General features: G+C 38.8%; 1 protein-coding gene across 3 annotated transcripts in view; it reads right to left on the bottom strand.

Annotated features, from left to right (window-relative positions):
* The window catches only part of CHL1 (cell adhesion molecule L1 like), a 524,527-nt gene that overhangs the window by 38,206 nt on the left and 471,722 nt on the right, over positions 1-14,599 (bottom strand). For all 3 annotated transcript variants that reach the window (XM_078661653.1, XM_078661651.1, XM_078661652.1), the window contains 2 exons: positions 7,360-7,521; positions 1,332-1,463 (listed from right to left, as the gene is read on the bottom strand). In XM_078661653.1, the coding sequence (XP_078517779.1) occupies positions 1,332-1,463; positions 7,360-7,521 (294 nt within the window). The remainder of the gene's footprint in view (positions 1-1,331; positions 1,464-7,359; positions 7,522-14,599) is intronic.

Raw genomic sequence — 14,599 nt, 5'->3', positions numbered from 1 at the left:
TGCTGCCTAGCTTCAAAACAGGCACCAGGGTGCAAAGGTGCCTGTGTTGTAACCAGGACAGTTTTTGTTCAGGAAGGGACTCCTCCTTGCAAATAAACAATCCTCAGAGGCATTTTCATACTTCTGTGTGTGCTGCAGAATGCACCACACATGGAAAGAGGAAATAATGAGGAGAAGGAAAGATATTTCTCCTTGGGGAGGCATAGCATTTTGACGCATTCCAAGGCGACCACTCATGGTAAATCTGGAAATACACCAAAATCCATTGAACCACCCACACTCCACCCATGGAATGCCTCCCTGGGGCAGAGTAATGTAAAGTAGCGATTTGTGTAGTGTTGCGTTGCTCTAGACTTAAATCTTAGTTAGTTGTTGCGTTGCCCTTGCACCCTATCAAGTGATGCAAGGGAGACAAAAGTGCATGATAAATCTTCCCCTGACTTAATATATGAGTATCTGAAGTAAAAGTATGCTATAAAAATACATGATACATGTAGCATACATTTTTCATGACAATAAAAATAAATGCACATGACTTAATCAATGATTGCAAAGGAAGGAACATCATTTAGGGCTACACAATTACAAAATGTAAAATGTAATGGGCCGGTAGTAGACATTTAAGGCAAACACATAACACGCTACCTTTTCCCCACATGATCCCAGAACCATTTTTAACTGCCGAAGTAGATGCACAATTAGAGGCAGTTCTACAGACACCTGGTCATCCCAAGAATATGGATCGGTAGGTCCTCATTTTAAGAATAAGTTACTTCAGGTGATGATGGAAGTTGTTGTTTTTCTGCACGCTTTACATGCAACAAGGAATGATTCTTTGTGACTTGAGACAGGTGAAATCAAAGGATGTTCAATGCTGATCTCTAACCTTCTGAAAATGTTGATTCGTTGCCCACAGCGCTAAGCTCTGAGATGTTCTATGGGAGTTAGTTGTGCGCTATAATAAGTGCTCTATAATGTAAAGTAATCACCAAAGGAAGGCAAGGGGACTGCGTTGGTGAAATTTCTGACTATAGTGGTCGCAGTTTAATCAATGTAAAAGGCACCTTATACTTTTTAGCAGTGATAAAGGTGTGTATTTAGAGAATATAGTGCAATAAATGTATTGTGTTCAGGTGTATCAGAGAATGGACCACAGTGAAATTGACACAAAAAAGGCAGAAGATGTCGATTTTATCACAGTGTTGCAACCTTCATGATTGTTACAGTTCTTGATGGTGCCAAGCTAATGCAACCGCATCCCTATCGAATATTTCAGAATCAATAGACAAAACCTACAGTGGGTTACTGAACGAGGTTTCAGAATTTCTTACCAGAGTATTTGCCACCTTTATTTCTCTGGACAAAGCAGGCGATGAGCAGTACCAAAGTGAGCAGCGCGATTGCACACATCAGTCCAATGAACCATCCCTGGGTGGAGATTCCATCGTAGACCTCTGCGTATGCTAGATCAATGGATGGAAAAGAGAAGAATGTGAATCGATAAACTACCAAATAGCAGAATAACCCAGACACCTGGCACCTATTCACTTCTATTCATAACTTACATTTAACTCATTCATCACTGATCAGTTGCTCACATACATCACTAAATAGTGACTCATGCCTACCATTTACAACACACAAACACTAGTTACTGATCATCTATTCATAACTTACATTTAACTCATTCATCACTGATCAGTTGCTCACATACATCACTAAATAGTGATTCCTGCCTACCATTTACAACACACAAACACTAGTTACTGATCATCTATTCAGTCTTTTCACCCTAATTATGTACTATCCTATCAAGCCAATTATTGTGCATTTATTCACACCAAACGCTGACCGTCCACTTTGGCTAATCACTGGTGGATGGTACATTCCTCTTATTTATCCCTAATCTCTAAATGTTTGCTGAAATATATAACTGCCTAGTTTTGCACGTTCATGGCCGGACTTGTATGACCACTCACTGAACTTTGGCTCCACATAACTTTCCCATTGTTGTGTTTTTCTGACTACCCATTCACATCTATGAACACTTATTCACTTACAGATATCTGACAATGCACACTGATAGTTTCATTCAATCACTCACCATTACCTTGCACCTGCCAATTACTAATAACTGATAGCTAACACCATGATTCACTTATTTGTTTGCAATTGCCACTGACAATGCACTAACACATGTAGCTGACTTTCTACGTCTAAAACACTATATGCACTAACACCAAATACTGTCCATAACCTCAAACCTGTCAATGATAATATATTTTCACTTACCACTATCACAAAAATAAATGTTTTCTAAAACAAATATTTAATTGAATCCATTCACTGACGATTGACTTAAATGTGTCACTCTTGACCTACTAACTCTTATCACTGTCTTTCTATTATAAACAGGCACTGTCTCACTGTTCACACTAACAACTCCCATTGTCTCAATTGCATATTGCATTGGGCCTGTGATGGCATGGGTGATTCACAAATTGGTGTCAATTACAGGTGTGTGTTTATATATACTGAACATGATTATTGTAGCATAGGTTTCAGTACATAGTCAGTTTTATGTGTGCACAAGTGAATGGTGGATAACTGCAGTGAGTGTCACAGATAGATACCATTTGGGGGTATTGAAAGATGATAGTGGATATCAGTGGAAGGCATGGGTTGATGACCACTGAAATCCATGGGTGCATGGCCATTGATAGTTTCAAATGGATGATTATGTGGCGGTTTTGAGGGCATCATCTAAAAACTTGATTTGATTAACTTATCTCTGATAATCTTCTCACTGCAGTAACTGGCCATAAATAAAACAATTTATGGACCATTTACTCATACCAGTCAGTGACCATCTATTAATATTCATCACTGGCAGCCTTGCTCTCTTTACATGATTCATCATCTCAACCATATCAATTACCATCTACTTATGCATTTAACTTCACATCCACTTAAACCCTCTACTTACCAATTTCTAATCAGAGCCTCTAAATGTACGATCATCACTTGCCCTCTACTGTATCAACTATCTCCAGCACTCTACTACAATATGCAGCAACCAGCTATTCCTCAAATAAACCAGCACTGCTCATTAAATGACCATCAATAGCTGTCAAAATATTACTGTTGGACCACCAACACAATCTAATGAACATTCAATTTATGCCCTTCACCGAGTAACTAACATCCCTTGGTTTCTATTCATCTATCGTCATTAGTTATGTTTGCTACTGTAGAGAACAATTCATTCCAGATCATTCTCTTAAAATTATCACTGACCACCACCCAACACCCGTCACTTGATACAAAGCGTAGAGGTGCACTATTTCAAAAGTAAACAAAAAAGTTCCAGTCACATATGTGAACATAATGCCCATTTTGTCTTTATTTTCTTTTCTTAAGAGTGTCACACATTTTAAGCGTAAACAGACAACGTGTTTCGTCCATAACAATGGACTTCTTGAGGGCCCAATAGATGTAAGAATATGACTTATCTAGGTTGAGTGCTTCAAGTAAACTTCATTAATAGTTCGGTTCTAAAAGGTTCCCTTCATCAGTTGTTCCAGGTCCCAGTTGTTTCAGTTGTCCCTGTTCATATAAATGATGCAGAATGACAAGCGCTTCAAAGGTCATGATGGGGATGGGTGCATATGACCTTCAGCACCAATTGTAGTTCCATTATTGGGCCGAATGGCCGAGATCTTCCATGTAGCTGATTCTTTACTTAGGAATCAAAGGATTAATTAAGAAACAGCGGAGGAGTGATTAACAAAGAAAACGTTTTGGGACTTGAACATCGATTTATATGGACTGGGACAACTGATGAAGTGAACCTTTTAGAACTCTGAATGAAGTCTACTTTATGCACTCGTCCTGGAGAAGTCATATTCTTACACCGATTTTGCCCTGAAGAAGTCCATTGTTATGGATGAAACACGTTGGCTGTGTTCGCTTTATACATGTGACGCTTTTAAGAAAAGAAAAGAAAGACAAGATTTGCACATAGTTCACATATGTGATTGGGACTTTTTGTTTACTTTTGAAATGGTGCACTTCAACACTGTGTATTACTATTCTAACCTTGTTTTAAGGGTTCCACCTTGGCAGCTGGTGTGTAGTGTGTGCACACAACTAGAAAATTGAATGTTTGATAATCAAACTTTTGGAACAAAGGTCACATGCAGCACTCTACGGGGCGCAGCCTTCGCCATATGGTACACCCGTCACGTGATCCATTCTCATAATTGTCAGGGAGTACCAACTGGAACTAATCACCAAGCATTCAAGTAAAGCAGCAACTGTTCATCAAATACCACAAAACTGCTCTTTAAATCAACATCAGTAGCTGTCATACTCTCAAACCTATGACTGTTGGCACACCAACACTATTTACTGAACATCAAATCATGCCTTTCACTGAGCAACTATCATCACTCAGTTGTTATCCATCTATCATCATTACATGCAATATATTCAACATTTGGACCTATAGAGAGAAATTCATTCCAGAGCATTCCCCAAAAGTTATAACTGATCACCGCCCAACACCCATCTCTTGAGCTCATGGTTTTCAGAGACTAACAACTGGCACTAACCATTGAGCATTTAACTAAATCCATTATTGGCCATCTAATTACACAACAGTCATATCCAGTTCTAGTCATCTGCTTACACCTCTCAATAGGTAGTTGCTCACACATATTATTCACAATTAACTTGAAAATAGTCCTGATCACTTATACATACTTATTGCTGAACCACCCCTCATGACTATTGCTAACCGGCCATTCGCAACTAATACTAACCACTAAGCTACAATATCAATAGCCATACCCTCACTCCAAAAACTAACCATTCAATCACACCCACAACTAAGTTCAAATCAATCCACCAATGAACATCAACTCATGCGTATTATCCCACCTTCCACTCATAAAAATCATCAGCAATCACTTATATAACACAACTGTTACACATAAATCTATTTATACATCACATTTAGGAATTGCATAAGTAAAGTAAATGTTACACATACATTTCTTAACAAATGGCTATACTACTTCTCTATTCTATGGTGTTAACACAATGAAAAGGGAGAGTAAACATGCAGTAGATTAGTATTTCATGCTAAAGCAAACTGACAAAATGCAGGTGCAAAGGAAGCAAATTGCAAAAATAGACAGAATTGTGATTAATGGGACCTTCATTACTACCTCAAATGCAGAAGGGCATTCCGGGAGTGACAGAGCTTAAAAGAAATGTAAGCTACTATTCCCAGCTTGGTAGAGGGTGCCAGAGACACAGAGGGCTTGCAATATTTAATCAGGGTAGGAGATAGAAAGAGAAGGTTCAGCAGAATGGAACCACTATCTGAAACACCAATGAGACACATATAGGAAATGAAAGAAGTATTTCCTTTAACAAGGGTGGCAGGTGAGAGGGTCCTGCAGAATTAAATCTTCAATTTTTGCAAGAAGGAGGATTCTTAGATTCAGAAACTCATTTGCATGGAAGCATATAAAATGGGATTCAGCTGCCTTAATTAAATTTAAATTTGAATTAGTGAATTCAAATTCTACTATAATCAGGACATTTGTATTGTCTTGTATATTTTACAGCAGAGACAGTTGTGGTGCAGTCTTTAACTTTTTTCACTTTCTACTGTAGTAAATACAGATATTAACCCCACAGTCAGAACAATGTTTACAAGTTTATATCATCATTAGCCAAAAAGGTTTCTATACTGCATGGGCAATGTAAAATCAATGGACACTGTCACACATAAGGATGATATAAGAGTTATTTTTGTCATCACAGTAGTGAAAACATAATACACGTACCAAGCTAAAAATGATTAGTTATGTTATGTTGGCTATACTGTAAAGTACATATTACACTGCACCTGTAGTCCCCTAAAAAGTGAGAGCACACTGAGATTACTCAACAGGACAATACTACAAGACATATGTGTATACTATTAGACAATGTGGTATGTTTCTGATAAAAGGAGAGTTTTTAGATTCCTTCCATATACTAGGTGGGCCTCCTATCACTCTGATGTGTTGGTGAATAGTGTTCCGTATTTGGGCAGCTAAGATAAAAAAAAAAGCACCCTAAAGCACTCTGCTTTTTTAAATTTAGGCACCACAGGTGTACTTTTTCACGGCCTTGCAGCACATGGGACCCAAGTCTTTAATGGAGAATTGCACGATAGGTGGTTCTGTCTAGCAGATAAAGAGGTCCGACCCTGCCACATGTTACTTCCTCAGACCATCCACTGGCTACATCGGTATCATTTGAAAATCTCAAGGTACATTTTTGTGTGGTTTGCATAGTGACTGGAAATTCTATTTGAAAATTCAACAAAGTAGTCAACTTTGCAGATGCTTCCATGGCCTCTCTGGAGGGATTGTCTCTATATTTGAGAACATGTTTAGTCTGTAGTTGTTTTACAGGTTTAGTCTTTGTTCTGATACATGTTATTCGTTACCCACAACAACTCAGTCATAGGCGTTTTCCGACTCAAATGCATGTATCCATGTGAGTGTTCAGTTCCAATACTGATGCAAGTACTAATACCATTTTTGGACTGTTATTACAGATACTGTACATGAAGTTGGTAAGTGTATACTTTAATACCATTTCAGTATGAAATGCTTATTTTAAAAGATCACCTCTATTTTAGGGGATTTAAGCATAAGGTATCTTTGGTGTTGGCCAAGCCAACTGTACAAGACCTCAGCCAATGTCATAAGAGCATTTGGTTTCTGTCAAAGACATTATAAGACAAGGGCAAAATGGGCAACTGCCTTTGTCCCCACCTCCCAAGGGGTCCCCCGGGAAAGTGAATTTTCTGTCTCTCTCTCTAGCTTGCCTCTGTCTATTTCTATATCTGAACCTCTTTTCTTCTTTCTGCCTATCTCTACTTTTGACTCTGGATCTGTTTGCCCAGTGTGATTATTGGAGGTCTCGAAAGACATATATAAACTAATTGTGTGTGAACCCTATTTTTGAAAATGTTGCTTGCCATTATGTGGGCTTTATTGATAAGAAAACGTATAATAAAATTCAAAGTTTTACTAACAGGGAACTCAAAAATATGTCTTACTCAGGAACCTAAAATTCCTCAAGATGACACTAATGTGTGTAGCATTATGTCCTTTTCTATTTCAAGGCAACACAATTTCCCTTCATACATTTGGTTAACGAGTCTTCCATGAGACTCACTACATTAAGAGTGTTTCCCAAATCTAATACCTTTTGCAGATGGTTTGTTAAAAAAAATATGAAAAAGATGGGTTTTGAATAATGTGATGAGTCTAAAATGTCAACTTTTCTCACCTCTTCCCCTTGTCTCAATTACATCTTCAAAAATGCTACCATTATCAACCCAGTTCTTTGTCACTAGATGGATTGTATAATCTGATCCCGGCTCCTGTACCTCAACGGGGCGAAACGTGTGTGCTGCGTTTCCGGCTTCGGAAACCCTCCAGATCTCTTTGCCTATGAGATGTATAGAAGCAGAGCACAAGCATTTTACTGCAAGCTTTCCACACAAAATTTCCAACCAGCAAAAAGCAAAGCAGCGACAGACCAGGGTGTGTATTAGAAATCCAAGCTGCATCCTCTTGAGAGGGGAGAAGGAGGTAGGTTATTTAGCTTTCATATCATCTACACATATTTAAAACATAAAAACATATATTACAAAGACAAACTATTACAAAAACATTTCAAATAATCTAACACGTAAAAATCACACAATTCATGAAAACAAAAACATTCCTCTCCTTTTAAGCTTGTACATTTTTTTTCTGTTTACCCTCACAAAATCATAGAAGATACTCAATAGTATACCAGTACTTTATCAACTTTAACAATTACAAACACTGGTACTTTATAATATAAGATGAAGGTTTTTTTAACAAGTCAAAGTAGCAGCTCAACATCAATCTACAAAGATGGTTCAGCTGTGTGTAATCTCTACTGTGGCTGGTGTCAATTTGAACTCTTTGATCAGTGACTACAGGTTTGAATAACAACAATAATGTGCTTGGGGAAAACATACTTTTAAATAGGTCCCATCGCTGGCACAAACGAATAGGTGACAGACGACATCTCAAATAATCAAACATTAAGCACAGGTACTTGATGATCATGCTTTCAAATTCTGAACTTTTTTACCATTAGTCATGTCAAACTCTATTTTAGAGACTCAATAATGCTTTAAAACAGGAAATATGTGATGCCTATCACCCAAATATGAGACACTGGGATTAATGTCTAACAGTGTATACTATTTTACATGATATCTGTGAAACTCACACTGAGAGCCCAAAATTACAAAAAAGGACAATATTTAAAGACTGAGCATCACACATTTTGTAGTATATTATTTCTTTCTAAGAAATTATCTTTTAGAAATACAAGTTTAAAAATACATTTTAAAATCATTCACAATAAATACACATTTTTGGGCAAATAAATGCTTACAATATTAGTATCACACAGTAAAGTAATTCCTCTAGTCACTGTATCTGACATTGTTTTAAGTTCAACTTACAATATCAACAAAATAATAATCATTAAGCTTAAAAGGGTTTCCTAAAAATTCACATTTACAGTCTGAATTTCATTTAGTATAGAAAGACACCCTGAAAAACAATTGGAGTCGTAATTTCATTATTGCATATTGATAATCTAAATTTTTAGGTCAGAGGATCACTGCTGAAACCAATAGTAAAGTCTCCAGTATCACTACGAACACAACATTTCAGAAAGTGGGATCATGGTCAGTATCACATTCAAGTAGGATCTCATAAGGTTTGGGATCACTGTTGACTATTTGTCTGAGACAAATGCATCACTGTAAAACATGATATTCAAAAGAAACTTTGATGAACCGGGGATCAGAGATCATCAATTCATTGTCAAACACAATATCTAAGACTCCGTCACAGCACTCAGATGATATCACTGTCAGATAGGATTTAGACCACAGGATAAATGTTGATCATCGTATCTAAGACTCCAGGATCACTGCAAACCTAAAATGCCAGATTATGACATTTCCATAGAAAACATACCGGCATCTACCAAACCAGTGACTTATTCAATGTCATAGACTCCAAAAATGCTGTCACATCCAGTATTTGAATTCTTGGAATCACTATCAAATATGATATATTAGACAATTGCATCACTGATGAAGACAATATCATTGTTAAAACCAAAACCTAAGACTGCAACAATCCTTTCACATTCAGTATTTGAACTCCAAGGCTCACTGAGAAGTAGTAAATACTAAACCAGTGGTCTTCAAACTTTTTAATGCTGCGCCCCTCCAGTGAAAAAAAAAAGCGCTGGGGCCCCCCTTGAAAAGATTTCACAATTATTCTATTGAAATGGCAATGTTTAAATATGTCTAGACTTATTTAAACATTGAAGTTCAGTTCTGTTACCATTTGAAAAATCAAATCAAATACATGATTGCCAAACATACTATTCTGGTCACATGTAAAAGTATCCACAGTGTACTTTTTAGAAATAGGGGTGGAGTTTTGAAGAATATTTGAAGTCCCTTCTCTTTTGCCACATTCTGCCAGCTAGGATATAAATGACAAAAGATGTTAGTACGGGCCCATTAAAGAGCAGCTTACTGTCTCTCTTTTTGTTCTGCTAAAAACAAATCACGGTTATCAGCATAATGCTTCTTTTGGCCAGAGCCAGGCACCCGCCATGGAATCACTTGAGGCCCCCAGTTTTAAGATCTGTATACTAAACTATGGAATCACTGCTGAGGACAAGCCAACCCCAATATCTAAGTAACCAGAGTCGCTGTAAAATATGATAGTCTTGGCCATAGATAACAGTAAAGTGAAATATTCTAGGCTAGGAAAAAGGTGGTGAAAGAAATATTAAGGGTCATTGTCAAATTCAAAGTTCTAGTATACAAATTTAATTTCAAGACCAAATATGGGAGGCTCCTACATTGTTGCTGAACCCACAGTCTGAGACACAAGTATCTCTGTTGAATGTCGAATTCAAGACTATGTAATCATTAGTAAACTTTATATCTGAGATCCCAAGCTGAACATCAGACCCCCCCAAAATGGCTATAAAAAGTTTGGGCGGTTTGGCTGAATAAAACAATTTTTATGAAAAGGCAGGCTAACAAACTATCAGCGAGCTGCTTAGGAACCTTGTGCATGTTTTTCAAGATCCTGGCCCTGCTCCCCCAGCCCTCGAGGAGGCTGGTAGTCTAGGAATTGATTTTTTTCTCTCCTGGATTATAGCAACGTGCACTACATAGGCACTGCTAAGGTAGTCATTTGAAAACTACCAGTTGTGCAGAATGCTGCTGCGCGCACACTGTTAGGGATCCCTAGGTACTAGCAGTCAGATGAGGTTTATTAGATTTTTCATTGGCAACCAGCTGCCCAAAGATTTTTAAAACAAAGCAATGTGACGCACATAGAGCCCTTCATGAGCATGGTCCTACTATCTTACACCAACTTGTCATCCCCTACACTCCCAAAAGACATCTGAGATCTACCAACGCACACCTGGCCCCCGGGCCCACAATTAGAAGAGCTAGAAGTGGAGGATGGTCTTTTAGCCTTAATGTGGCTAAACTCTGGACTCCCTCCCATTGGCCATTCGATCCATGGACAATGAGCTCTACTTTCGAAAACTTCTCAAGACTTAGTTTTTGAAGAACTGACCCTCCAGGTGGTACATCTGGCCTTAGTGGAACAGTGTTCCTCAACTAGCACTGGGATGTCTACAGGTTGCCATGTGCTTTATAAATCTGATGGCATAGCATTGCATAATATCGCAATCCACAACGGCAACATCTCCAGTTAAGCCTAAGACTTGTGGACCACAGAATCAAAGTGATGGCTAGAGTAAGGGCTAAGGTTATTGCAACTAGCTCATAAATTAAGTTGTCTGTGAGGTTGAGGCATGTTGACAGCACCTTTACAATCAGAAAAAGAACAGTCACTGCATTTGGGAAACACAGTGAGAATGACCACTCCAACAACTGGAGACAAAATAGTCAAAATAGTACAACACAAGGATTGAATTTATCATCAAAGATGATGTTGCCTGGTAAGGTGGGCTATGGTATCTCATAGCCCTGTGGAAAATATAAAGCAAGAAGTGCAGTTGGACACATTTACAGTCTATGAGGAGAGTGCCCAAAACACTGGAAGACAGGGTCAAAGTTCAACAGGAAACATATAGCAGTTCTTTCAGTAGGATGCACATCTATTAATCCACCTAAGAAGATATTGATAGGTATGGTGGGAAAAAGTATCTGAAACACCCTCCAGATAAAAGTGTACATCTAATATATTATAAAAGAATATATCAATCTATGCTACTGAAAGGGCACTTGATAAACACACTTGTATTTTTCATTAGTAGCTACCTACAATGTGAAATAATTAAACAACATTGGTTTTGAAATTACATAATAATTTCAATGTCAAAATACGTTAATTGCCCAGCTTACGATAGAGTGTTGCAGTACTGGGAGTGGACACGTGGGACTGGTTTACTGAAGGCTGGGCTTGAGTACATTTGAGTCTGTTCTGACATCACTTAGGGATGTAATAATTTAGAAGAGTTGTTGTGGCTAGCAATGGCATCATTCTTTTGTGGATGTGTGTTTGTATTAAAGAAATGGACATATAGGTCTCCTGTAAAACGTCTGTGAATAGTTTTTTAGATAATAAATAGTACTAATGTAATATTACGTTATTCACCACAAAGCAGTGGTGTAATGAAACTTGAGGATTCCCCCCCCCCACACAAGGTACACAGAGGGCCACTCTGCTCCGAATGTAATCAACTCTTGGGCCAGAGTACTGTGCTGAGGGGGTCCTCTGCAATTCAGGGACCCCCACTGCGGGGGCCTGTGTTACGCCACTGCCACAAAAGGTGGTCTGTGAATAAGCCCCTTCATATGGTTTACAAGAAAATGCCTTCATCAATGTTATCAGGCAGAATGATTAGCACCATGGCTTCGGTATGCAATACGATTTATCTGTTCACAGTGCTTCATCAAGTAGCTACTGCAGAACTTGCATTGGCACATATTGTCCGCCTCTGGTATTGCAGCATTCTCAACTAAATCTGTATACATTCTGAATTGCATTAGACTGCTCATATCTTCACTTACACAATGACCAAAGACACCCACAGAGAGGAGATGCAATTTGCAATTGCCATTTTGTCAAACAAGAGAATTGCCTGCAACAGGCAATTCCAAATCTTGAGCCGGTCTGGGTTTGAAAACACATAGAAAAAGGTCGTAGGCAACATGATTTCTCCGTGATGATTTCAAAATTCAGCCATCAATGAAACTGTTACTCCATGGTGCAAGGTTGCTTGCATTGTAAGCAGGATTGTTTTGTGCAGGAAGGGCCACCTTCCTGCACAAAAACAATAATCTGAAGCATTTTCCTCTTTCTGTGTGTAATGCAGAATGCATAAAGAGTAATAAACAAGGGGAAACAAACATATTTCTCCTTGTTAAGCCACACCTGGGAGGCGTAGCATTTAAAAATATTTCCAGGTCTACAGTTATGGTAAATCTGAGAATGCACAAAAATCCATGGGGCTCATTTATGAGCCCTTGCGTCACTTTTGCACCACAGGCGCGTCACTTTTTGTGACGCACCAGCAGTGTAAAAAATGCGTCTAGTTGCGCCACATCTACAAAGTGACGCATCCAGGTAGATGTGTCACTTTGTAAACCCCTGCGCTATATTATACCTGCGCCAGGTATAATGTATGCAGGGGGGGGTGTTCCCACGCAGGAAAGGGTCCTGGAAGTGACGCAGTGAAATCTATGAGATTTCACTGCGCCACTTCTAGGACTCAAATGCGTCAAAATCCTACGCCTACCTCACAGCAAGTGTAAGACTGACTCAAGCCCTTTCACATGGGGCTTGCCCCATGTGAAAGGACACATTGCTGGGGTTGCGTCACTTTTGTGACACACTCCAGCAATGCGTCACTTTTGCGCCCCACAGATACGTCAGAAATACTGACGTATCTGTAACTCCTTGCGACATGATGCGTCATATAGTAAATATGACGCATCAGGTATGTCGCAAGGAGTGCGCACTGAGAAGTGACGCATCGCTGGTTTCATGCAGTGATGCGTCATTTCTCATAAATGAGGCCCCATGAGTGGATAGAACACCTCCGTGAGGCAGAGTAACACAACATAGCAATATGCACTGAGTTGTGTTACTCCAGATGTATCAAGCCACACAGGGCAACGCAAGATAAATCTTCCTTAGTAGCTGGGTCTCCCTTGTGCCCCACAGCTTGGTGCAAGGGCGAAGCAGCTGCATGATAAATATGCCCCGTAATATAGAAAATGCATATTGCGTAACGTGTAATATGTTCCAACATTGCCTTGGTAGGATTCTTCTGCCTCGTTATTTATCAGATCACCAGAACCCCTTGATGATAATATCGGTCCATATAGGCAGCAAGGAGGAAATCTAACCTAGAGGATAACATGAAGAGATTTGAAAATACAAATCCATCCTTGATTATCCAATCGATTGTGCTGTCGGTAGAGGTGCGTTCGTGTCTACTAGTCAAATGTAATTTGTAGCAAATAAGAAAACATCTTGAGTTTAGCTTTCTGCAGTACCCAAGATTAGCCACTAGAGGGTATCTGCGCTTTCTCATTCTTATCGAGACACTGATGGTGAAAGAAAGAAATTGCTTTCTGTGTTTGATCAGATATTAGACGGTGGCAAAGGAGCTACGAACTACCTGAGCAGGGAAACCTCTTTAAAAAGGTTCAAGGTAAAAAAATAAAGAAAAAAAATCTAAACATAAGGCATTATATGCACCTTGTTTTCATAGATCAGGCACTGGTGAAAGTTGAAGCTGGTTATTGAGGTTTTGGAAATAGCTATGAGAACTACAGGAGGAGTTCATTTAAAAATTCGAGGTGATTTGCTCCCAGAGAAGACGACTGACCTGACAGATGGACCTGTGAGTCATCTAATTCCTGCTGAAGTGCTATTGGGATATGTTGTTTAACACTGTTGCACTGCATTAGGTACCATGATATTGCAGTTGGATAATCGAGTTGTTCTTTTTTTTTACTTGACTCTCCACAGAAAGCTAGCTAGGTCCTTAGTTCGAGCGGTCAAGCCGTATTTCAGGAGGAGGTTTAAGTTTATAATTAAGTCCAGTAAGACGCAGTAATCACAAACATCAACTCAATGTTTGGACAATGTTATATTTTGTTAAAACGACTATAGCTTCACTTACATATGGGGCCTCAATACCATTTGGAACTAAACAAACCAGAATCATTGAGCCGGTTCTTACGCCAAAAACCACACCCCAACTTGTTATAGCCAATACACAGTCCGGCGCAGCAATTACAATAACATTGAGACCTGTGTATAAATTATCCCAAGGGAGAAAAGTGCAAGTTCTCTGCCATTTTGGAAACCCTTGAGCAACAGTTTCTTTACTGGCGCATTGTTTCTTAGTGGAAAAGATAGAAAAGATTAGTTAAATGTAGAAGGCACACAAATCG

This window comes from Lissotriton helveticus, chromosome 9 (genome assembly GCF_964261635.1).
Source record: "Lissotriton helveticus chromosome 9, aLisHel1.1, whole genome shotgun sequence".
In the NCBI taxonomy this organism is placed as follows: domain Eukaryota; kingdom Metazoa; phylum Chordata; class Amphibia; order Caudata; family Salamandridae; genus Lissotriton; species Lissotriton helveticus.
Note: the sequence above shows the minus strand (reverse complement) of the source record. Positions and strands in the feature narration are given on the sequence as shown.